The sequence below is a fragment of the Crocuta crocuta genome, unplaced genomic scaffold (assembly GCF_008692635.1).
Source record: "Crocuta crocuta isolate KB4526 unplaced genomic scaffold, BGI_CrCroc_1.0 scaffold95, whole genome shotgun sequence".
Taxonomy (NCBI): Eukaryota; Metazoa; Chordata; class Mammalia; order Carnivora; family Hyaenidae; genus Crocuta; species Crocuta crocuta.
In genome coordinates this window covers 4,871,504-4,895,075 of record NW_027530971.1, presented here as the reverse complement: position 1 = coordinate 4,895,075, position 23,572 = coordinate 4,871,504, and the positions used below count along the sequence as shown (strand labels likewise).

At 39.9% G+C, this 23,572-nt stretch overlaps 1 protein-coding gene across 1 annotated transcript in view; it reads left to right on the top strand.

Moving 5' to 3' along the window:
• The window catches only part of SVEP1 (sushi, von Willebrand factor type A, EGF and pentraxin domain containing 1), a 190,781-nt gene that overhangs the window by 98,134 nt on the left and 69,075 nt on the right, over positions 1 to 23,572 (top strand). Inside the window, 12 exon segments of the mRNA XM_077769764.1 lie at positions 436 to 669; positions 2,509 to 2,670; positions 4,137 to 4,298; positions 9,047 to 9,208; positions 9,608 to 9,699; positions 10,811 to 10,907; positions 12,774 to 12,887; positions 13,914 to 14,027; positions 14,761 to 14,962; positions 18,426 to 18,583; positions 19,431 to 19,632; positions 21,454 to 21,629. Of these exon segments, the coding sequence (XP_077625890.1) occupies positions 436 to 669; positions 2,509 to 2,670; positions 4,137 to 4,298; positions 9,047 to 9,208; positions 9,608 to 9,699; positions 10,811 to 10,907; positions 12,774 to 12,887; positions 13,914 to 14,027; positions 14,761 to 14,962; positions 18,426 to 18,583; positions 19,431 to 19,632; positions 21,454 to 21,629 (1,875 nt within the window).

Sequence of the window (23,572 nt, the reverse complement as noted above, 5' to 3'; positions counted from 1 at the left end):
CGAGGAAATAATCCTGGAACCGAAACTTAGGGAGATCGCAGTCACCTATGTTTTGTCAATTTTTGCAGTTTGACATCACAGATGAATTTTATGATTCTCGCAGCAACCAGTATCCTTCTTTGTACTCATTTTGACATGACACACTAAGGCATGTTTTTAAAAAGCAAGAGTTTGCAGAAATTTAACGTGCTGTAAGGAAGAACTTCCTTAAAAAAATCTAGATCCAGCTTATGAGAGAAGGATTTAAACAAATTGCATTGTTCTTAATATGATTCATATACTAGTTGCTCAGTAAGTAGTGGTTGAGTTTGAGTGTATTGTTTCTGGAAGAGTCTTAACGTGCCAGTTTTTCTTGGTAAAGAACGAACTACAAACGGTTTCCTGAAACACCACGTGTGCCGTGTTATGTTTTATTTCGTCTCGTTTTTATCTCAGCTAGTGTGCCATTACCCAGTGAAAGAAATGATACCCTTGAACTGGAAAATCAGCAACGACTCATTATGACTTTGGAAACCATTACAAATCGACTGAAAAGGATCCTTGATGTGGAGCCCATGTATTCCTTTCAGCTTGAAACTGAAATGCTTGTAGCCGACAGCAATTCATTAGAGACAGAAAAGGCTTTCCTTTTCTGCAGACCAGGCTCCGTGCTGAGAGGGCGGATGTGTGGTAAGACTTCTCCCTGCAGTACAAAATACCTGGCTCATAGTGCCTCAGCTGAGATGCACAGAGCTGCTTTGCAACCACACAGGGCACTGAAGCGAAACATTTTGCTATTGTCATGTGGTTGTTCTTACTACTCTTTTGCCTCAGGGTCTAAGTAACCACTATTGTTCAGGATGAGAGAACTATTTCAGGTACGGACTCAGGTCCTTAGAGTTCACGTCATTCAACAGCATCTCTAATAAGAGTAACTAACACTTTTGGACCACTTCTATAGGCTGGCTGAGCGCCTCTCATGTGCAATTCTGTGTATCAACTCTGTGAAGTGCTGTTATTATGAAGCACATTTTATGGATGGCAGAACTGAAGCCAGAGAGGCTAGGCACTTACTCAGGAAGTCTTACCCATTAAGTAAGTGGTGTAGCTAAGATGCCCACCCAGGTAGCCAATGCCAAGTTCGCGTGGCGTACAGTCAGCCATTTTACAGTCTACTGTGTTACAGTTCAGTGGTATTTAGTACATTCATGATGTCCGGCCATCACCGCTACCAAAATATTTTCATCACCTCCAAAGAAGACCCCACAACCATTAAACAGCCACTCCTCATTCTCTTTACCCCCAGCCCCTTACCTTCTAACCCAGACTGCCACAGTCTGGATCAATTCTGGCCTGTTTCCCAAACAAGCCAATAGTTTATAGGTCGTGGAAACCTCTCTAACCAGATTCTGTAGACTCAACTGGATGAACATGACTTGAGTCGGGTGTTCATCTCTCTGTAGGCATGGGATCTTGCCTCCTGGACAGAAAACCTTCCTTACCAGCTTTCATTGCTTTTCCCAGAGCTCAGCTGGGTGATCAGTTCAGCTCAGCAAAAGCACATTCTGAGCTTGCTCTTGTTTCCTCCCTACCTTGTAAGTAAAAATTAGGTATCACCTTGACCAGTGTTCTGCATTTCTCAGTGTGGTCTTCAGACTGCCTGCAGCAGCATCACCTGAAGGGCTTATCAAAATGTCCTATCCAAGAACTTTCCAACACTTTGGGGGCAGAGCCTTGGAATCTGAAGTTTTAGTAAGTTCTCAGGTAATTCCAACATACTTTAACATTAGAATCCTCTAGGTGCTGATTTCAAATATCCCCTCCATGCAAATACTAAGTTTGGAAGCAGCCGTTCAGTGGGTTTAACGTTCCACTGTGGCCTCAGAAATCCAGAGTCACTTCAAGCCTGCCATGTAATAGACCAGATCCCCAAGGAATAAAGGTCCTAAGATCGGCCTGTTTCCTTGGAACCCTTGAGTCTGACCATGCCTCGGACTCGCCTTCAGCAGACAGTAATCCCTGTCGGCAGAGACAGGGGCCTACTCCACTCATCTCTTTTACTCTCACAACCTTTGCCTGGTTTTGTTTCTAGAAATGAAGCTGTAATGGACAAGCAGTCAGTTTCATAAGGGGACCCATTCAGAGCAGCAGCTAAGGAACTGTTTTTCAGATCTTGAAGCCTCAAATTAACCTAAATGTGCATTGTGGTATCCTTTTCTCCCGGCCGCCTCTTCTTCGTTAGCTCTGTGTTTCCTAGGATGATGGGGTTTAATCCACACTTTAAAGCCCCTGTCACGTGAGCCTGAAGCTTGGTCAGTAAGAAGGTGCGTTTTCTTAAACAAAAAAGAATCTACTGTTGGTCTCTAGGGATACATTTCTGGAAGGTTTCTCTTGTGAGTAAACCTCTCACAGTAAGATTTAGTGCTTGGAAGCATGCTTAATTATTTTTGTGCCTTGGGAAAAAAGAGCTCAAGTGTGTTCCATTTCTCTAGTTTACCGTAGTCAGTGTTTCCTGTTTGTTTTTTTCAGTCAATTGCCCTTTGGGAACCTATTACTCTCTGAAGCATTCTGTCTGTGAAAGCTGCTCCATGGGATCCTATCAAGATGAAGAAGGGCAGCTTGAGTGCAAGCTCTGTCCAGCCGGGACTTACACAGAATATCCTCACTCTAGAAGCAGTTCGGAATGCAAAGGTAGTGGCTCAGTGCACATTTTGACCAGAAGCCTGAATTTGACCTCCAGTCATTAAGTCTGAATGGCAGATAGGATGAAGTAAGAGCATTGCCACAAGCCATTTCATTAATGTATTTTTTTCTTTTATTTTTCAGCTATTATTTTAATGTTTCCCTCGCTTTTAAAAAAGTCTATTTTTCCCCCTTTGGAACATTTTATTGCTCTAAGTCCAACTCCACTGTCAATAAATTCGAATCCACATTTATCAAATAGCTCAGATTTTTTTTTTATTGAATCTCACATTAATTGGTGCAAGGACTTCCATAACACCTATCGGTCATATTAGAATGATATTTGATACAATGAGATCAACTCTCCATTTACTTGGAAATTAGTAACTATAGGTACAGATGCATGCATTCTTGCTACTAAAATAGCTCAGTATTTTCACAACAGTTTATTGTCATTCTCAGTAAACATTCCTGATGGGAACGTTCTCTTTCATGGTTAAAGTTATAATAAGTTACACCTAGAAGAAGGAATTTCAGACCTGCGCCCCTCACTGTTGTTGCAAGTGCAGATGTGGTTGCCGAATGACAAATAGAAACGTGAGAGTTGTGCGAGGTGGTTACAAGTGCTAAAAATGTTTCAGCAGGGCTGAAAATGAGCATTGTTTGGAGGACGAAGGCAGAAGGGAAGGATAGCGCACTTGGGGGCTGAGGATTCCGGCTCTATCACAAAATCGCTGCTATGAAACTCAGAAAGTTGCTGTATCTCTCCAGGGCTTATGCTAAGACTACTTTCACTCTCTACGCTGCCAGCCCTCAGCTGGGGTCCTTAATAGGAGGGCAGAAGAGGGCCAGTTCTTAGAGTGACGAAGGTGCCAGTGTAGTTAGAAGGTTCTAGCCTCTGGAAATAGTGTACAAGCTGGGAACGTATAGAAGGACGGGTCCCCCTGTATACAACTTGTCCTCATAACAGTGCTTTTCTGAGATGAGATTTCTAACTTGACTCAAAAACCACTTATTGGCGGGTGCCTGGGTGGCTCAGTTGGTTAAGTGTCCAGCTTTAGCTCAGATCATGATCTCCTGGCTCCTGACTTCGAGCCCTGCATCGAGCTCTGTGCTGACAGCTCAGAGCCTGAAACCTTCTGATTCTCTGTCTCCCTCTCTCTCGCTGCCCCTCTCCTGCTCGCACTCTGTCTCTCTCTCAAAAATAAATAAACTTAAAAAAAAATTAAAACATTATTGGCACTTTCTAGGTGGCTATGCTAGGTAATAACGAACGAAACTAGAAATCAGTCTGAAACTTAGCAGTACAGAGAAGCATGGGGCAGTCTAAAATACAGTCTGTATCTGTATGTAGTTCTTTGTGTTCTTCATTGTGTTCTGAATAAATTAAAATGCAGAAAACCCTCTCCTACCAATTGCTAGTTTTATATAGCTTAATATCATTGTTCTTAACCATATTACATTTTTCTCTTCAGCTCAGTGCAAACAAGGCACCTACTCATCAAATGGCCTTGAGACTTGTGAGTCGTGTCCACTGGGCAGCTACCAGCCAGCGTTTGGTTCCCAGAGCTGCCTCTCATGTCCAGAAAATACTTCAACTGTGAAAAGAGGAGCCGTGGACATATCTGCTTGTGGAGGTAATCAAAGCCTAAGACACTGATATTTCTTCATGCCTGATATAGGTTCTATGCATGGGGGAGTGGAATGTTTTTGGCAAAACCATATGTCCACTATATGCAAAGAAAGTAGATAATTGTCTCTTCATGGAGAGCTTCCTTTCATTCAGCCAGTCAATACCTAAGTCTAATTTTTTTTTTTTAGTGTTTATTTTTGAGAGAGAGAGAGCACAGGTAGGGGAGGGGCAGAGAGAGAGGGAGACATAGAATCCAGAACAGGCTACAGGCTCTGAGCTATCAGCACAGAGCCTGATGCAGGGCTCTAACCCATGAACCGTGAGATCATGACCTGAGTCAAGGTCAGATGTTCAGCTGACTGAGCCACTCAGGTGCCCTTTAAAAAAAAAAAAAAAAAAAATTTAGCAGTCAATACTTAAGTCTAAGAACCAGCAACACAAACAGTGTGCTAGCGCCTTTAGGATCCCCAAAAAAGTGCAAGACTTGGTCTCAGGATTCAGTGTTAATAAACATGTGGTTCATGACATGGTAGAAATACATCTCATCTAGGAACTTAGTTTCCTCCTTTATAAAGTGAAGTCTTGTCTTATGTTCCTTGAAACTCTAAAAAGACATTCTATGAATTATGATATTTCATTTCCTATAGCTTGAAGATTTTTGTGAGCAGTTATCCACTCTGATTGTACTTTGGAATCATCTGCATATTTACATCAACATTTAAAAAATACTGAAGGCTGATCTCCACTCCGATATTCTGATTTAACTTGTCTGGTATTCTTTTTAACACCCCTCCCCAGGTGATTCAAAAGTTACGGGGGGTGGGGTGTCTGGATGGCTCAGTCAGTTGAGCTTCTGACTTTGGCTCAGGACATGATCTCGTGTTCGTGGGTTTGAGCCCTGCGTCAGGCTCTGTGCTGACAGCTCAGAGCCTGAGTCTGCTTTGGTTTTTTAATTCCCTCTCTCTCTGTCCTACCCCTGCTCGTGCTTTGTCCCTGTCTTTTTTTTTTTTTTTATATTTTTATTTCTTTCTAGGAGAGAGAGAGAGAGAGACAGCATGAGCAGGGGAGGGTCAGAGAGAGAGGGAGATACAGACTCTGAAATAGGCTCCAGGCTCTGAGCTGGCAGTCAGCCCAGAGCCCGACGCGGGGCTCGAACCCACGAACCGCGAGATCATGACCCAAGCGAAAGTTGGACGCTTAACCGACTAAGCCACCCAGGCGCCCCTGTCCCTGACTCTTAAAAAAATAAAATAAAACCTTAAATAATTTTTTTTAAAAGGAACAGGAAAAGTTGAGTGTGACTAATTTTGGATCTCAAATGTCAGCATGGAGGGCTTCCAAATGCAGATTTTAGGGCCCCACCCTTAGAGTTTTTAAGTCAGCAGGTCTGGTGTGGGGCCTGAAAGTTTACATTTTTATCTAGTTCATTAGTGATGCTCCTTCTACTTGGTCCAGGGACCATATGTTGAGAGCCACTCGTTTGGTTGGTTTTCTTTTTAGTTTATTTATTTATTTTGAGAGAGACACAGCATGAGCAGAGGAGAGGCAGAGAGGAGAATCCCAAGCAGGCTCCGCACGGCCAACACAAAGCCTGATGCAGGGCTCAAACTCATGAACCGTGAGATCATGACCTGAGCTGAAACCAAGAGTCAGTTGCTTAACCAACTGAGCCACCCAGGCGCCCTGAGAGCCACTGGTTTAAAAGAAATAAAAAGATTAGAGTTCCAATTTTCAAATATTTCCAACATCCCTACCAAGTACAGTTTTCCAATACAGTATAACGACTAGAAGGTGCAAACAAAACTGAAAGACGAGAACTTAAAATGGCCATGACACTAAGGCTAAGAGTCCTGCTGCCAGCAACTCCCAACCCCATGTACTTTGCAGAGTCCGTGAGACTTAGTTAAAATAAAAAGTCGTTGGCCTGCCTACATCACTGGGAACAGAATAAGCGTGCCAGTTGAAACATGACTTTTTAAAAATTTGTAGGAGCACCTGGATGGCTCAGTCAGTTAAGCATCTGACTTCAGGTCGGGTCATGATCTTGCAACTTGTGGGTTTGAGCCCTGTGTCGGGCTCTGTGCTGACAGCGAGCCTGGAGCCTGTTTCAGATTCTGGATCTCCCTCTCTCTCTCTGCCCCTCCCCCGCTCACATTCTGTCTTTCTCTCTCAAAAATAAATAAACATTAATTTTTTTAAATGTGTGTATCCTCTTCTTTGTCTGCACCCTTATTTAAAAACCTAAGGTCTACGGCCATCTGAAAATTAAAAAAAACAACAACAACTGCTCCCTTATTAAATAATATACATTTGTATCCAATCAGAAACAAATTCCTGGAAAACAACTGTGTAGGACATTTTCCTTTGGCTCTGGGGAGGGGCGTGTCCAGCATTACATCTTGGGAGCCATAGTCCTCATAAGGCAGTGCTGCAGGGAGAAACCTGGGAAGCATACTGTGATCACAGGTTTCTGTGCACCGCGCTGGTTTAAGTTGTCTCCGTCTGCTGGGGTCACAGTCGATAGACATGTGTTAGATCTGAGGAACTGGGCAAGCAGGGTTCATCAACCCAGCATCTCACTGAAGAGAAGAGAGTTTGACTGGGACCTAATTGAAACTCACAAACCATGCCTGTTATGTCATACCAGCTTTGAGGATTCTTTTTTTTTTTAAAGACAAATAAGGCTTCACATTATGGTTGAAATAGATCTACAAAAGATTTTTTTGGTCAATATACAAATGAATTTGGAAAGAAAGTCTGCAGTAAAAAAAATTCTCTCTCTTTTTCTCCCTCACTGCCTCCAACCACAAAAGTAACCAGGATCCTTATAGTGAAACAAATTCATATTTGATGATTTTTCCCTTTAGCTTCCCAAATAAGCCTTGAGGTCTGTATAATACCAAATTATTGCAATAGCGCTTATAATTCCCAGAAAGTCTCTAATTAAACTTCTGGTAACTGCCATATTTTTCCTAATATTCCCAGCATGTTTTAACCACATTCTGATTACGATGAGCGTAAGGGAGCTAGGCAGAGCTGAACTCAACACTTCACTGTGGTGTTAAATAAATATCATTTTACTTTAAACTTACATGTGTATGATTTCTAAAATAGTCTCATATATATTTGTCTTAGTTTTAAGCTTCTTCCTTCCTTCCTTATTTTTTTTCTTTCTGTAGTGATTTATTTTTATGTATATGTTTATGGGCTACCTAATTTTTACTAAAGTATTACTTTTTGCATCCTTTACCATGTTGAATTTAAAATTATTTTAAGTATATTACTATATTAAAGTAATATATATATATAATGCATTTCATCTTTATCACTACTTAGAATATTAAATATCCTTGGGTCTGTGGCTACAAACTCAAGAGTCTGAAATTTTTCGTTTTTTAAAAATGACTCTGAAAGAGCATCTGAAAGGGCACCTGGGTGGCTCAGTCAGTTAAGCATCCAACTCTTGGAGTTTGGCTCAAAGCATGATCTCATGGTTCGTGGGTTCCAGCTCCATATTGGGCTTTGTACTAGCAGCATGGAGCCTCACTCAGGCTCTCTCACACACAAAATAAATACATGAATTTTTAAAAATAAAGATTAAAAAATTAAAAAAAGATTTAAAAAGTAAAAGTGACTTTTATCAGGGTGCCTGGGTGGCTCAGGCGGTTAAGCGTCCAATTTTGGCTCAGGCCATGATCTCACAGTTTGTAGGTTCAAGCCCCGCATCAGGCTCTGTGCTGATGGCTCAGAGCCTGGAGCCTGCTTCAGATACTGTGTCTCCCTCTCTTTCTCTGACCCTTTCCCACTTGTTCTGTTCTTTCTCTCTCTCTCTCTCTCAATAATAAATAAACATAAACTTTTTTTTTTATAAATTACTTTTATCAGAAGAATAAGTCCTACAAATGATAGTTTTGGTGATGGTATTGTTTACATATGGTCCTACAGGAAGAGGAAAGATTATCGCTGAACCGGGATGGTATTTCTTACTCTGGCCCCATTGGATGCAGTTAAAAGGAAGCTTAAGAGCCTCTGACCTCTGAATTTGTTTTAGGAAAGCCATTTATTTCATTTTATCTTTTTTAATGTTTATTTATTTATTTTGAGAGAGAGAGTACATACGCGCATGAGCGCGCGTGCACACACACACACACACACGTGTGGAATGGTCAAGGAGAGGGAGAGAAAGAGAGAATCCCAAGCAGGCTCTGTGCTGCAAGACTCTGTGGCCTTGATCCCATGAACCATGAGATCAAGACCTGAGCTGACTAAGAGCCTGACTCTCAAGCTCAACCGACTGAGCCACCATAGGAAAGCCATTTAAAATACAAAATTCACTTGGCCCCAGGGCTGTCTGTGTTATCCTTAACACCATCAGGGAGCAGACACAATGGATTACATTTTTCTGGTCATTTCAATGCACTCTTTTAAGTTCTAATTTAATATCACTTTTGGCATACTTAGATTTCTCTCACGCGCGCGTGTGCGCACGTTTTCGTTCTTGCTCTCTCTCTCGCTCTCCCCCCCCCCAAATAGAAGAGGTTAAAAAGATTTTGTCCTATTTTTTTTGACTTAAGAGAGGGAGGGAAACAACAGAATGTTTACCTGGGTGATAAAATAGTACAAGTAGTAAATATGTGCAAGAGAATATGTTCACAATTCAGTAGCTTTCTTCCAACTAAAGGTTGATGTACTTCTTTTAAAACCAGAGTATGTTGCTTCCGACTCACAAATGCTTTGTTTTTACCTGTGCAGTACCTTGTCCAGTAGGAGAGTTCTCGCGTTCTGGGTTAACACCCTGTTACCCATGTCCTCGAGACTACTACCAACCCAATCCAGGAAAGTCCTTCTGCTTATCTTGTCCCTTTTATGGAACTACAGCCTCCTCTGGTGCCGGATCTATCACGGACTGCTCCAGTAAGAAGACACCCTTCATTTCTCACATAATCGCGCCTGTTGGACACTTGTGTTTGTCTCGTGGTAGCCGCAATTCTGAATATTACTATTTTCAGTGCATTTGGGTGTCGGGACTTGTTAAACTGCCTTTTGGAGGGCCTTTTGAAGACAGTGACTCAAAGATTCTTATTTCAGGAACATAGAACTTGATAATTTCCACATTTCTCTTAGAGTCTAGGATTTAATGATGTATCCCATTCATCTGTATGGTCTCTCTTTTAGTACAAAAGAAAATACATGTGACTTTACCCACTCTAAGAACCAGAATATTGACTATCATATGTAGATAGAGTCTACTTACTGGCAATATCTACCTCACACTAATTAGAGAATCTAATGTTTTCTTATTAATCTTACTAGGTTTTAGTTCAACTTTCTCAGCAGCAGAGGAAAGTGTAGTGCCCCATACTTCTCCTGGACATATCAAAAAGAACTATGAAGTCAGCAGTCAGGCAAGTCCCTTTTATACTTCTAGAATCTGCTCCAGTGGAATAGAAAACACGTTGTCGTTATACATGCCACACACAGGGAAACTGCCAGATTTGAAACCTTAAATAATCAAGTCTTATGAATATTATCAATGAATAATAGTATTTACTTGTGACTTCTAGTAAGAACTTGAAAAAATGCAGCATCAGAAGTTCTGTGTACCAGAAATTGGGAATTTTCCCCAGCAGTGCCTGACATAGAGAATGTGTAGATGTGGGGAGCCTCTAAAATCCCTAATAATTAACACTTACCACAAGCATAACCCATCATTTGAGTAAGGGGCATTTGGTTTGCCAAAGGCCTTTTCTGAAAGAGTTACTCAGCTTTCATGAAAATTATTTAAATTTTTTGTCAGAGAAAAAAAGTGATTGTTTATTGGAATAAGGTATGAGTTTTTTTAAAAAAATTAAGACATAGAGCTCATGAACATAACTAGATTGCTTTCCTTTTTTAAAAAAAAAAAGATGCTATGACCAATTATTTTGGTAGATTTAGCCATTACTCTGAATAGACCTTGCCCATTGTCATGATATATTCTTTGGCTGTAAGTATTTTTAAGGAGGATAATAAAGTCGTATTTCTTATTTCAACTTTCTACAGTCTCATCCAAATTTGTCAGAGCTTCATAAGTCACATTTGAAACTGAGCCCAGCAGACATAGAAATTTGTTTAAGAATGACCAGGGCAATGACTGTCAACCCTGGAGACATATTAGAATCCTCTGGCCAAATTTAAAAAAATAATGATGCACAGATCCCCAGTCCCCAGAGGTTCTGATTTAGCTGGTCTGGGTTGGAGCCCTATCCTTCACTTTTAAAACTCCTCAAATGGTTCCTAACATGCAGGCAGCATTTGGAAGCACTTACTATTACATCACTTAAGAATAATATATATCACATATGCCCAGTGTGGCAGGCACCAACGTGATGAGGCAGCAGTGCGGCCAGCACTGAGTCAACTTACTCGGAAACAGGAACTGCCTAATACCACAAACATAAAACTTCCAAGTCAGGATTGCTTTGAAATGATTGGAATGTTTTGTCTCTGATAGATTTCTTTTTTGCCACCCGGTAGGTTTTCCATGAATGTTTCTTAAACCCTTGCCACAATAGTGGAACCTGCCAGCAGCTGGGCCGTGGTTATACTTGTCTCTGTCCATCTGGATATACAGGTAACATAGAGGATGCAAATTTTAATATGCGTTTCAGGTGAAATCGTTGTGACTTGCATGTCAAACTTTAGGGCATGTGAGATACATTAGACTGTATCAATGCACAAAAATTTGATTGAGCTTGATAAACCAAGGTGAAAAAAGTGTGTATCTTACAAATGATGGCCGCCTTTGCACATTTTGGAGGAAAAATTAAAAAATCACCTTCTTTATGAGAAAGCTACATCATAACTCACAATTTAAATAGGGATACAGTTTCAGAGGCCATGGCCAAGGCTCCATTCTACCACAAATTAAATGTATGATAGTCAATGTAGGACAATTTGTCCAGCATAAACATTTTTAAACAAACTCCAGTTTCTCTCATTGGCTTCACACTAGTGGAAGTTTTTGTGACTAGCTATGATTTGTTGCTTTGTTTCTATATTTCTGGAAGCTGTGCCTGGAGAAACAATATGGCTTTGAAATTGATTATTGCAGAAATCATGTAAGAATTGTGTTTTCTTGCAGTTTGAGTCACATTCGAGTTCAGTCCAGAAATACAGTTTTTGAGAGGGAAATGAACTATATCTTAAAATTGTAATTTATGTAAATAAGTTGCTGTTTTCTCCTAGAAATGTAGTTTTTGCATTTTCCCCCTCTTTGGGGCAACCAACATAAAATATCTTTTCAATGAGAAAAATGGTGTTGAAATAAAATAATTCACCACAAAATGAACAAAAGGAATGTTGGAAAATAATGTAGCCCAGGGCCATCAGGAATATGGGCATTTCACTTATTTCAACTTGTGTGTGTGTGTGTGTGTGTGTGTCTGTGTGTGTGTGTCTGTGTGTCTGTGCATGTGTGTGTTTCAATTTTGACAAAAATGTTATCCCAACATTCCATAAGAAATAATGGAGGCATGCCTGGGTGGCTCAGTCGGTTAAGCGTCCGACTTCGGTTCAGGTCATGATCTCGCGGTTCGTGGGTTCGAGCCCCACGTTGGGTTCTGTGCTGGCAGCTCAGAGCCTGGAGCCTGTTTCGGATTCCGTGTCTCCCTCTCTCTCTGCCCCTCCCCCACTTATGCTCTATCTCTCTCCATCTCAAAAATAAATAAACTATATTAAAAAAAAGAAATAATGGATCTTGTCCTAGAATTTTATAAGCAAGTGGCATAATATAGAACAGTGGTTCTCAACTTTTAATGAATCATTAATCATCAGAATCATTTGGAGAGCTTCTTAAAATACAGAGTGCTGGACCCTAACCCAGAATTTCTGATTCAGCAGGTCTAGGGCACTTTTGATCATTTGCATTTTTATCACATTCATAGGTAATTGCTTATGCTATTGGTCCAGGGGCCATTTTGAGATCCACTAGTTTAAAGGAAGAACATGGGTTTCTGGCAGAGCTAGCCTACCAAAAGCTTGTGTGCACCCTGTGGGACGATGTATCTTCACTCTAGGACACCTGGCATAGGAGCTGAGATCTGGCAAGACTCGGCCTCACCCCCTCTGCTCAGCCAACTGGCCTTAATAGAAAGTATAAGTGACTTATACTTTTCACTTTGGAGTTAAGCTCATTTCTGGCTCCATTTTATGCTCCCAGGTCTTCCCCCTCACTCTCCCCACTACCAACTTCTAAGTTGGGATTTTCTGCTATCTTTTACGTATTTTCGTAAGGATATCTTAAATCTCTCTAGAAAGAGGTAGTACTTTCTTTAAGTACTTAACTAGATGATAGCACTTAAGGAATATTGCCCTTTCCTTCATCACCACCACTCCCTAAAGATTCAAATTATCGAGAGAATTATCTTTAATTAATCATGGTTCTGTTTCTGTTAATCCTTCTCTTTGATTGTCCTTCAGTGTTTGGTTTCCATTTTAGGCTTAAAGTGTGAAACAGACATTGATGAATGCAGCTCACTGCCATGTCTCAACAATGGAATTTGTAAAGACCTAGTTGGGCAATTCATTTGTGAATGCCCATCTGGTTACACAGGTAAGAGGAAAGTTTGTTGTCTTTACAGTATAGACTTTAGAATCATTGAAATTTCACTGCTGGAAATCAAAAGCACAAATAGCGGCTTACACCTGTTTGAATGGCTATTATCAAAAGACCGGAGGTAACAGTGTTGGCGAGGACATGGAGAATAGGGAGCCCTTCTTGGTAGGAATGTAAGCTGGTGCAGCCACTAATGGAAAAGAGTATGGAGGTTCCTCAAAAACTTAAAAATAGAACTACTGTATGCTTCGGCAGTTCCACTACTGGGTATCTATCCAAAGGAAATGAAATCACTCTCTGAAAGATTTGTTCATTGTAGCATTGTTCACAATAGCAAAGATATGGAAGCAAGCTTAAATGTACCTCAAGGGATGAATGGATAAAGAAAATGTGATCAATTTCTATGTAATGGAATGTTACTCAACCATGAAAAGAAGGAAATCCTGCCATTTGCAACAACAGGGATAAAAATGGAAGGCATATCCTAAATGAGATAAGTTGGACTGAGAAAGACATACTGCATGATTTCACTTATACATGGAATCTAAAAAAGCCAAACTCACAGAAATGGAGTGTCGAATGGTAGTGGCCAGGCACTAGGTATGGGGTTATTATGTATGTTATTTAAAGGTACAAACCTGCAACTAGAGAAACAAGTCATATTTAAGGACTCGAGGAATAAATTCAATAAAGAGGTGAAGAACTACCAAATAATATAAAAATTTTAAAGCAGACCACTCTTCTCATCCTAACTAAAAATAAGTAAACTAGATATTCATGTCATCATTTTCCATCCTATGCTGAAAATGTCAGATTTTTTTGCTAGAAATATTTTGCAATAAGTAGAATGGCACAAAATATTTTATTGCAATGTATTTGGCCAAGAGCAATAATTTTTCACAACTTTATTAGCCACAATTTCTGATTGTTCTGCTCTTACACCTGAATAGCTTGCTTGAAAGCTATTAGTCTTAAATTCCTTTCAGGTTTTCTCTAGGTAAAATATTCTATTATTCTCTGCAGGTCAACTGTGTGAAGAAAACATAAATGAGTGTAACTCTAGTCCTTGCCTAAATAAAGGAACCTGCATTGATGGCTTGGATGGCTATCACTGCACCTGTGTGAAAGGATACACAGGTAAGATGTTTCCATTTTTCCTTCATTGTCTCGAAGTCCTGCAAAGCACCACAAGTTACTGCAATTTTTAGCATTCTGTTATGTTAACATTAATTTTCTGGTTTTGTACCTGTGCCGTTATTATCTAAGAGAAAGTCTGTTAAGGAAATTCACACTGAAGTATTTCAGGGTAAAAAAAGGCATTAAAGGTGCAATTTACTCTCAAGCGGTTTAGAAAAAGTGTGGACGTGTATATTTAAAGGGAGACAGAGAGAAAGAGAAGGCCAGAGTTTATATGCTAAGATGAACATTCAAGAAGGAGCTGGAAATAAATTGTATCAGATCGTACTGCAAATTGATGCTAAATACAATGATATAGTGCATATAATTTATAAAGAGAAAAATCCAGAAAAATGACCAGTGAAAGAAAAGAGCAAGGTCAAAGAAACAGAGGAAAATTTTGAACTAAATTTGCAAGTTTTATCTTTTAACATTATCTAAATTAGATGTCCATCACTAATGTTAGTTTCAGAAAGTCCTTAGATAAAAAGAGAAGATTACAAAAAAAAAAAAAGGGAATCCTAAAATGACTTACAAAAGCCAAAGCTCACTCAGGAGTGGATCTCAAAGCCATTAGTTCGGCAGCTTCCCTTCCAGTTCTTCAGGCGCAGCGTCCACGACAAAGTCCTCACTTTGATCATAGTTTCGAGGAGGTTAACATTTGGGCTCTTTCCTCGCCCTCTTCCGTCCCCAGGCCTGCACTGTGAAACAGAAGTCAATGAATGCCAGCCAAGCCCATGCTTAAATAATGCAGTCTGTGAAGATCAGGTCGGGGGGTTCTTGTGCAAATGCCCCCCTGGATTTTTGGGTAGCCGATGTGAGAAAAACACGGATGAGTGTCTCAGTCAACCGTGCCAAAATGGAGCTACCTGTAAAGATGGTGCCAACAGCTTCAGGTAAAGCCCGAAGTCTGTTTCTTTGCACTATTTTCATTTTCTTAACCATTCAGCAATTCTGCAGCTTTTATAGAGTATATTACGTCGAGTCCCGGGTCAGCCATTCCCTAATTCTAGCCCAAGAATGAACTGCAGTAGGCTCTCCCCACCACCTGAGGTTTGATTCACTAAGTCTGGGGTAGAGTCTCTAATGTTATAATAGGCAACCTGTGTGTTTTAAGTTCCCCAGTGATTCTGAGGCACAGGCAGATTTGGAAACCACTGCTCTGTACTTGGGAGGTCATGAAAGATGAAAGCAAACACAATAACACAGAAGCAAATACCCAAAGCACTGGACAAACCTCATTTTTAAACATCTTATATTTTAGCTGGAGTTTTTACACCAGCTAAAGTCAAAAGGAATTGTGAAATCATGCTGTCACGGGGCCAGTCGACAGTCTCTGTCTGTGGTTTTCAAACATTTCTTTTAGTTTAGCAACACTTGGTTCATAAGAAATCTAATATGANGTGGGTGAAAAAAAAAATAATAAGAAAAGAAAAAAAAAAAAAAAAAAAAAAAAAAAAAAAAAACCAAACTTCTGTGGTTGGAAACAGTAGTCTTTGTGGAGGAGAAACACTTTGTCTCCCCAAGGTGGAGTTTTTTGGGGTGCCAGTGGAGTATCATTTGAAAACCAACACTCCTGCATCGCGATCGTGTCTGCCGTATTTCATCCCATTACCCATGCAGGCTCTGTGGCTTCTGTAGTACAAGCACAAAAAACAGAACTCATCTTGCTTACAGAATCTTAGGAAAGTTTATTGTCCTCAACATGCCACTGTCTTTGTAAGTTTATTTTAAAAGAAAGAGAGAGACAGAAAAAAAACCAGTCTACCCCAATTCCAGCATTTCCCAGTCCTCTTCTGGTTCAGCGCCCTTTGTTACTGTCCCCCAACAAAATAGCAAGGGCACCATCCAGGAGGAATAAGAAGCCAAATCTGGCGGTGAGACTTTCACTTTTTTTTTTTAATAGTTTATTGTCAAGTTGGTTTCCATATAACACCCAGTGCTCATCCCCACACTTGTGGGGATGAGACTTTCACTCTTGATGTGGAAATGAAGTCTTATCAGCATAGCTTCATCTTTTCATAGGCTATTTACATCTTCTGGCATATAGTGCCTACCCATAGGATTGAGAGATTTCCATATAAACACAGGAGTTCTAAGTTCTTCCCAGGGTCAAAAACAATTTCTGATTACCAAGTCTGTCTAAATCCTAACTAGAGGAAAGGTGAAGTCTTCTAATTCCAAGGTCATGTTAGTTGTCACCAAAGTGAACCTGTTTCACAGACAAGGATATTGGACCACTGTAATGATGTCAATCATGGGCAGATAAAGATGAGTGACATTCTAGCCAAAATAGATTTGTCACCAAATGGAGAGAACTCAGTAAAGATCCCCCCCCACCACCACCACACTTCCAACTGACATTTTCTCTTCAACGCTCAAACACCATTTATTCATAGAGGTCCCCGTGGAAACATGCTACTAACAATGCTTTCATGTATTAAACTGTTCCTTTCTAATTAAATATTTCAGACACACAGAAGGTTACCAAGAACAATAAAAGTTACACTCTCATCACAGTAATTATCAAGCCATAGCACTTTGTCATATTTGATTCACATCTTTTGGGGTTTTTTTAATGTTTGTGTATTTATTTAGGGAGAGCATTTGTGAGCAGGGGAGAGGCAGAAAGAGGGAGAGGGAGAATCCCAAGCAGGCTCCACACTGTCAGCACAGAGCCCGACTCAGGGCTTAGTCTCACAGACTGTGAGATCATGACCTGAGCTGAAATGAACAGTTGGATGCCTAACTGACTGAGCCACCGAGGCGCCCCCACATCTTTTGTTTTAAAGAAATACCTTCTAAAGATAGTTTTGGAGTCCCTTCAACACATACACACAGACACACAGACACCCTCACACAGAGATACACACACACACACACACTCTTTCCTCAATAGTAACAACTATTCTGAAGTTGGTGAATCTCTTTCTCATTCAGATCTCATTTTTTACCACATAAATAGTATATAGTATACTTTTACATATTTCGTGATTGATATTATACTATATATATCCTTTTGCAATTTAGGTTTTTCTCAATGTTATGTGTTGTCAAGGTTGATACATTTGGCTCTAGTTTATTTTAACTGCTGATTAGTATTCCAGTGAATGATTGTACTGTGGTTTATTTTCCCATTATCCTCTTCATAAATATTTAAAATAATGCTACTACTAGCCATTGATTACATGTGTCCTTGTGCCCTTGTGCAATAATTTCCTGGAGCACGTAAGTAGAAATGGACATAAAGGCTGTGGGAATGCCAACTGTCAACTTCCCCTGACAATGCCAAATGGTATTTCTACTCACTATATGAGATTCTCCATTTCATGACACCTATATCAGCATTTGACATTATCAAATATATTTTCCACTCCGACATGTTTAAATGATTTGTTGCATACCACAGAGACTGTGTGGCATGCTGATTAAGAGCAAGGCCCTAGACTGGGTTTAAAATAATACTTCAGGGATTCCTGGGTGGCTCAGTCGGTTAAGCGTCCAACTTTGGCTCAGGTCATGATCTCACAGTTTGTGGGTTCTAGCCCCACATAAGACTCTGTGCTGACAGCTCAGAGCCTGCAGCCTGCTTCAGATTCTGTGTCTCCCTCTCTCTGCCTCTCCCCCACTCACACTCTGTCTCTCTCTCTCTCTCTCTCTCAAAATAAATAAATAGATAAACAAATAAACAAACAATAAAAAAATTGTTTTAATTAATTAAATAAATGTATTGATAGATAAATACACACATACATAAATAAATAAAATGATACTCCATTGTTTAGTAACAAGGGGACTTGGACAGATCAACTTCTCTGAGCCAGTTTACTTGTCTGTAAAATGGGAATGATAGTAATGCTATGCCATTAAACCAGTAAAGATTGGTTTAATGTATAAAAGGCTTTAGAATGGTATGTGAACCTTATATTTTTTCCTAGCCCTTCTATGGGGAGAGAGCTCCCAGTGTGTACATAGTACTTCAGCTGCACCAGAACTACTTCCTATACTATTTTTGCTACTATAACACTTCAATTATATTATCTTAATAAGGTAACTAAATGAACAAAAAAAGGGTAACTAACAGTTAAAGCATTGTTTATGCAGAAAATGTTTCAGCATTTCAGAGTATTTTATTCAGTTTATTTAAATGAAAAACAAACAAAAAACCCCCAATCTACCCATTTCTGCCATCCCACATGCACCCTGGCAACCACCAGTCTGTTCTCTGCATCTAGGAGTTCAGTCTGTTCTCTGCATCTAGGAGTTTCAGTTTTCAAAGGCTTTTGAGACAATATTGTCATAAATGGGAGACTTCCTCTGATGCCTTTCTATGTGTTAGTAACATTTTGTTTCTTTCAGGTGCCAATGTGCAGCAGGCTTCACGGGGCCATTTTGTGAATTAAACATCAATGAGTGCCATTCTAGCCCATGTCAAAATCAGGCCACCTGCATCGATGAATTAAACTCTTACAGTTGTAAATGTCTGCCCGGATTTTCAGGCAGCAGGTGTGAAATAGGTATATGCAAACTCAGTGTTATTCATAACAGCACTAAAAATATTGATATCATAACAGTGTCAATTTTTACCTGTTCCAAGCACTGTCTACATACCAAAATCTATACTAAGCATTTTGTATTTACTTAATCTTCATAGCCATCCAGCAAACGAGGTAATATTATCCCCATAGCAAAAGTGAGGAAATTGAAGCTGAAGGGGGAAATAGAGAAAATAGAATGTAGTAGAGCTTTTCATATTCTACATGTTTAGAAGGGACACTTGATTTAGGAGGACTTGATTTCAGAATCCATGGACACGACTGAGAATCCATGCCAAGCAGCTTTCTTAGGACACTGGAGTCTTTTAACTGTAGGACTTTTGTTTTCTTGAGTATGGTATGCAGGATTGGGGCAGAGCGGAATTGCTCATGAACTAGGGAAGAGCTAGGGGCCTGAGTAGAGGTGGAATATGGCCCTTGCAATCAGCCCTCCCCCTCTCCTACAGCATCAATTACCCTGCTCTGCGGGATCCTGCTCACCCCCTCAGTTACAGACATCCCTTAGTGTCTCCCATCTTTACTAATGTTTCAGTTCCACCTCTCCTTCCAGCAATTCCCTATTTCTCTGCTTCTTGACACTACTGAGTGCTCTCCCTATCTTAGATACCCTCTGATTATTTCATTTAAAAGAATGTGTTCTATATTTTATAAATAATATATATTTATTGTTGAAACTGCTCCCCAGATCCTCATATTTACTGAAACGGGCTGCTTTGACAATAGTACTGCATATCTGTTGCTCACCTTAGACTGTTGAAGAAATGCCTGCCAAGTGCCATGGGCCACACACATTTCTTATTTGTTGCAGACCAGTCTTCAGGTTTTAACCTGGATTTTGAAGTTTCGGGTATCTATGGTTATGCCATGCTAGATGGTGTGCTTCCATCTCTCCATGCTGTGACCTGTGCATTCTGGATGAAATCCTCTGACACCACTAACTATGGGACGCCAATCTCCTATGCAATTGAGAATGGCAGTGACAATACCTTCCTCCTGACTGATTATAACGGGTAAGCAAAAATGTCAGGAAAGCCATACTCTGGATCTTATCCTGGCACCAGGTTAGAACTGACATTGGGGATGCGAGACAGAGGAGCAAGGGGACCAGGTGCCCCAGAAGGACAGCAGAGTAACAATAATCAAATAGAGCATCTGGGCAATTTCTGTAAGAAACTTTCAGTGGTAATACCTTATGCATGTATTATGTTTTGCTATTTGCTAAGTATCACTTCATTTGATCCTCATAGTGACCTGACAAACTCATTTTATAGGAAGCAAAACAAAGTTTCGGAGAGACTAAATGATTTGCCCAAAATCTTACACCTTGGGAGTGGAAGAGCTAAGTCTCGGACCCTGACTCTAAAGACTGACATTCTTTCTTTCATATATCAAAGCCTCTATGGGTTAATGGATTTTAGTGACATTACTAACCCATGTGAGACACATGTATTGAATATGAATCCACCTACAAGTTCAGGTGTATAAAATGATATTTCTTTCTTTCGGTTTGGATTAATTAATTCCAACTGTAGGGCCCCACCTCTCTGGGCTGTCGGAAAGGCCAACCTCAGCTGTTACTCTGCCTTTCTTTTTCTACTGAGCACTTTTCCTACCTTAGATTCTCACAGATTGTCAAAACCCCACAGAGCTCTGCTAAAGAGCCACAGACTTGGCCAGGACTTCCAGCATCGGCGTTCTGTCCACACAGCTTTCCACTGGGCTGTGAACTGCCCCAGCTTCTGTGACCTCTTCAGAATCACACCTCCTTGCCGTGTGGACTCCTTACCTTCAATCTAGACAAGAGTCTGTGGTGGCCTTTTTCTCTCCGATCTGCCCAAATTTCTGTCCTATTGCTACTGAGCAGGTTGCTGGCCCCACAGAAAGCTCTCTTCCCTCTCCTCAGTCTGTGGGACTCTCACTATTCTGGGGGAAATCTCCCCGTCCTCAAACCCTATTCTTCTTAGTGGACCTGAACTTTCAGAAACAAATTCCAAGGTATTTGCAAAAAAAAAAAAAAAAAATCTCTCCTAAGGCAAAATACATAAAAAGAGAGAATGTTACCCCCTTGAAGAACAGAAGGAAAATGGGACAACACAAAGGGGAAAAATTAATATTATAAAGATTCCATTTTTTCCATAAACATCTTTGAATAGGGACTAAGAAGATGCAGAAAGAGGTATTTAATGAATTCTCATCTTCTTTATCAGTTTTCCCTATTTTTTTTCTTTTTCTCCAATTGCTTTTGAAGATAGTTCACTTCAAACTGCTTATTATCTTTGACATTCCCCAAAGTGACATGGTTGTGGGAACCCTCTTGTAGTTGGTCATCTGTGTTTAGTTCCAGTTATGCTTTCCATTGGGCCGACCTACTTTGTCTGCCCTGTGACAGCTTCGGCAACCCAGAGACAGAACTGCCTTTCTGCAAGACATCTGAAGGTTGTTCCTAGTCTTAGAAACATCCATTCAGAAGGAAGAAAACCAGTCTGATGTTTGTACAACTCTCATTCATTCTATTCTCGATTCACTCTCTTCAGTATAGAGAGCTGGTGAATTGTCTCATGTTGGATCAGTTGCTTGCATCATCCTAAGACTTCTTCCTACCCCTTCATGTTTAAGAAGCATAAATTAATTTTAAGTGAACCACAATGAAATGTAACTTATAAACCAAATCTGCCTCAATGAAATATGACCAAATGGAGGAGAAGAAGTAATGTTTTCGCTGGAAGTGCTTTGCGTACAAAAAAACAAAAAGAAGAAAAAATAGTAACTTGCCTTATAGATGAGATTACAACGTATGACTGATGACTGTATTGCCTGGAATCTTTTCACAGCTGGGTTCTTTATGTGAATGGCAAGGAAAAGATAACAGACTGTCCCTCCGTGAACGATGGCAGTTGGCATCACATTGCAATCACTTGGACAAGTGCCAATGGAGCCTGGAAAGTCTATATCGATGGGAAATTATCTGACGGTGGTGTGGGCCTGTCTGTTGGTTCAGCCATACCTGGTATGTCTTAGCTAAAGGAACGTAACTCTGTTAAACACCAGTTGGGCTGGACACGCAGTTTGCTGGCCGCGTTGTCCTTGGTCCTACACAAAGGTCAGCCATTATCTCTCGATTTCTACTCCCTGATGATCCAGACTGTGAATTATTACAAGTTTTTCCTAGGTGAGCTGTGTGACTCTCTGTGTAAAAAATACATTTGGGAACTTAGAGTAAGACTAGTAAGAGCCATGTGCGCTAACAGTGGGTGGCCACTAAACCCTCTTCCAAGGAGGAGAGGAATTCCTGGTGCGTTCCGTTTGCTTGTTTAGTTTTGTGATCATATATGTAGGATACAAATATATCCAGTATATAAGCTGGAGCACTGCTAATGGGATCTCTCTTTTGTGCCTTTTCTTCAAACCAAACTGAAACTCATTTCTAAAAATACTTCTTAAAAGGTATTCAGAGAGTTTCTGTTTGAAGGAATGCAAAAGTACTAAGTGATGTGGGGTTCTCGGTATTGTACAGGGCAATACGCTTGCTCTATCTGGATCCTTCTGTGACATATATCGTATGAAGAGGAAAGGTTGGAGGTTTCCTGTAGTAAATAAGGAAACATTAAAAATGTTTCAACAGGAAGTGGTTTTATTGTCCGGTGAAGTAGGGTGGTTTTCCTTTTTTGTGTTTAAGTATCCTTATGTTCAACGATCTCTTCTCTGGATAGTGGGATTGCAGGTGACTTGTAATTTATTTTTTATTCTCTTCTGATATTTCATAATGAATATATCTTTCCTTTATGGTAAAAAAAAAAGCATTTCTATATTTAAAAAAATAAACCCAATAGAAGAGAGAAAGTAGGTTAAAGGGACAAGAAAATAAAACATGGAAACTGTAATAGTAGCCACCCAAGGAGATGGTTGTCTGACCACAGCAGTAAGAATAAATTGGAGTCCATAAATATTGCAGAGGTCCCACTGACAGCGCTTAGTGAATAGATGGCTTACGTCTGGGTGACTAGGTCTATTGAAGAGTCTCTTACCTGAGAAAACAATTCTAGGAAGAAGGATGATTATCAGAGCAGAAGTTAAGAGTGAGGGAAGATTTTATATCCAATTGTAGACATATTGGGTTTGAATTCTAATCACAGGAATATATGCAGCTAAAAACATAGGTTGTTACCATTTTATATCAATTGACAAAGTTGTTTTTTGTGATAGGATGTGATTGGCAAGGATTCAGCATGGCATACACTTTTAGAGATTGCTAGTGTGAAAATTGATACAGAGCCCTTCTGAGGAGCAATTTAGAACCTTTCGTCAACCTTAGAGAAACCCTTTGCAAGCCACCAACATTTCAACTGCCAGGAATCAGATTAAAGGAAATATAATCAATGATCTGAATAAATGCTTATGTATCAATATATTTATCTCAGTGATACTTTAGTACTGAACTTGGAAACAACTCCAGTATCCAATAAGAAATGGTTAATTAATCAATTAATTGAGCAAATTATGAATTGTTGCACATTCATATATAAAATAGCTATTAAAACTCATGAAATGAGAGCATTTCAAGAAGTATAAAATAAGATTCATTTTTAGCTCAGTCGGTTGAGCATCCAGCTCTTGATTTTGGCTCAGGTCATGATCTCATGGTTTGTGAGTTCAAGCCCTGCATCGTCCTCTGTGCTGACAGATCGGAGCCTGCTTGGGATGCTCTCTCTCTGCCCCTTCCCCACTCACTCACTCACTCTCTCAAAATAAAAAAATATACATTTATAAATAAATTATATTAATTAAAAAGAAGAAAAGCAAGATTTGAACATCATATATAGTATGATTCTTAGTGGTATGCATTACAATCTCTCTCTCACACACATACAAATATACTAAGAAAATAATAAAAATAAATCCTAGAAGTAAATACACAAAACTGTTAAATTATTTTTTCTAGGTTGGAAGAAT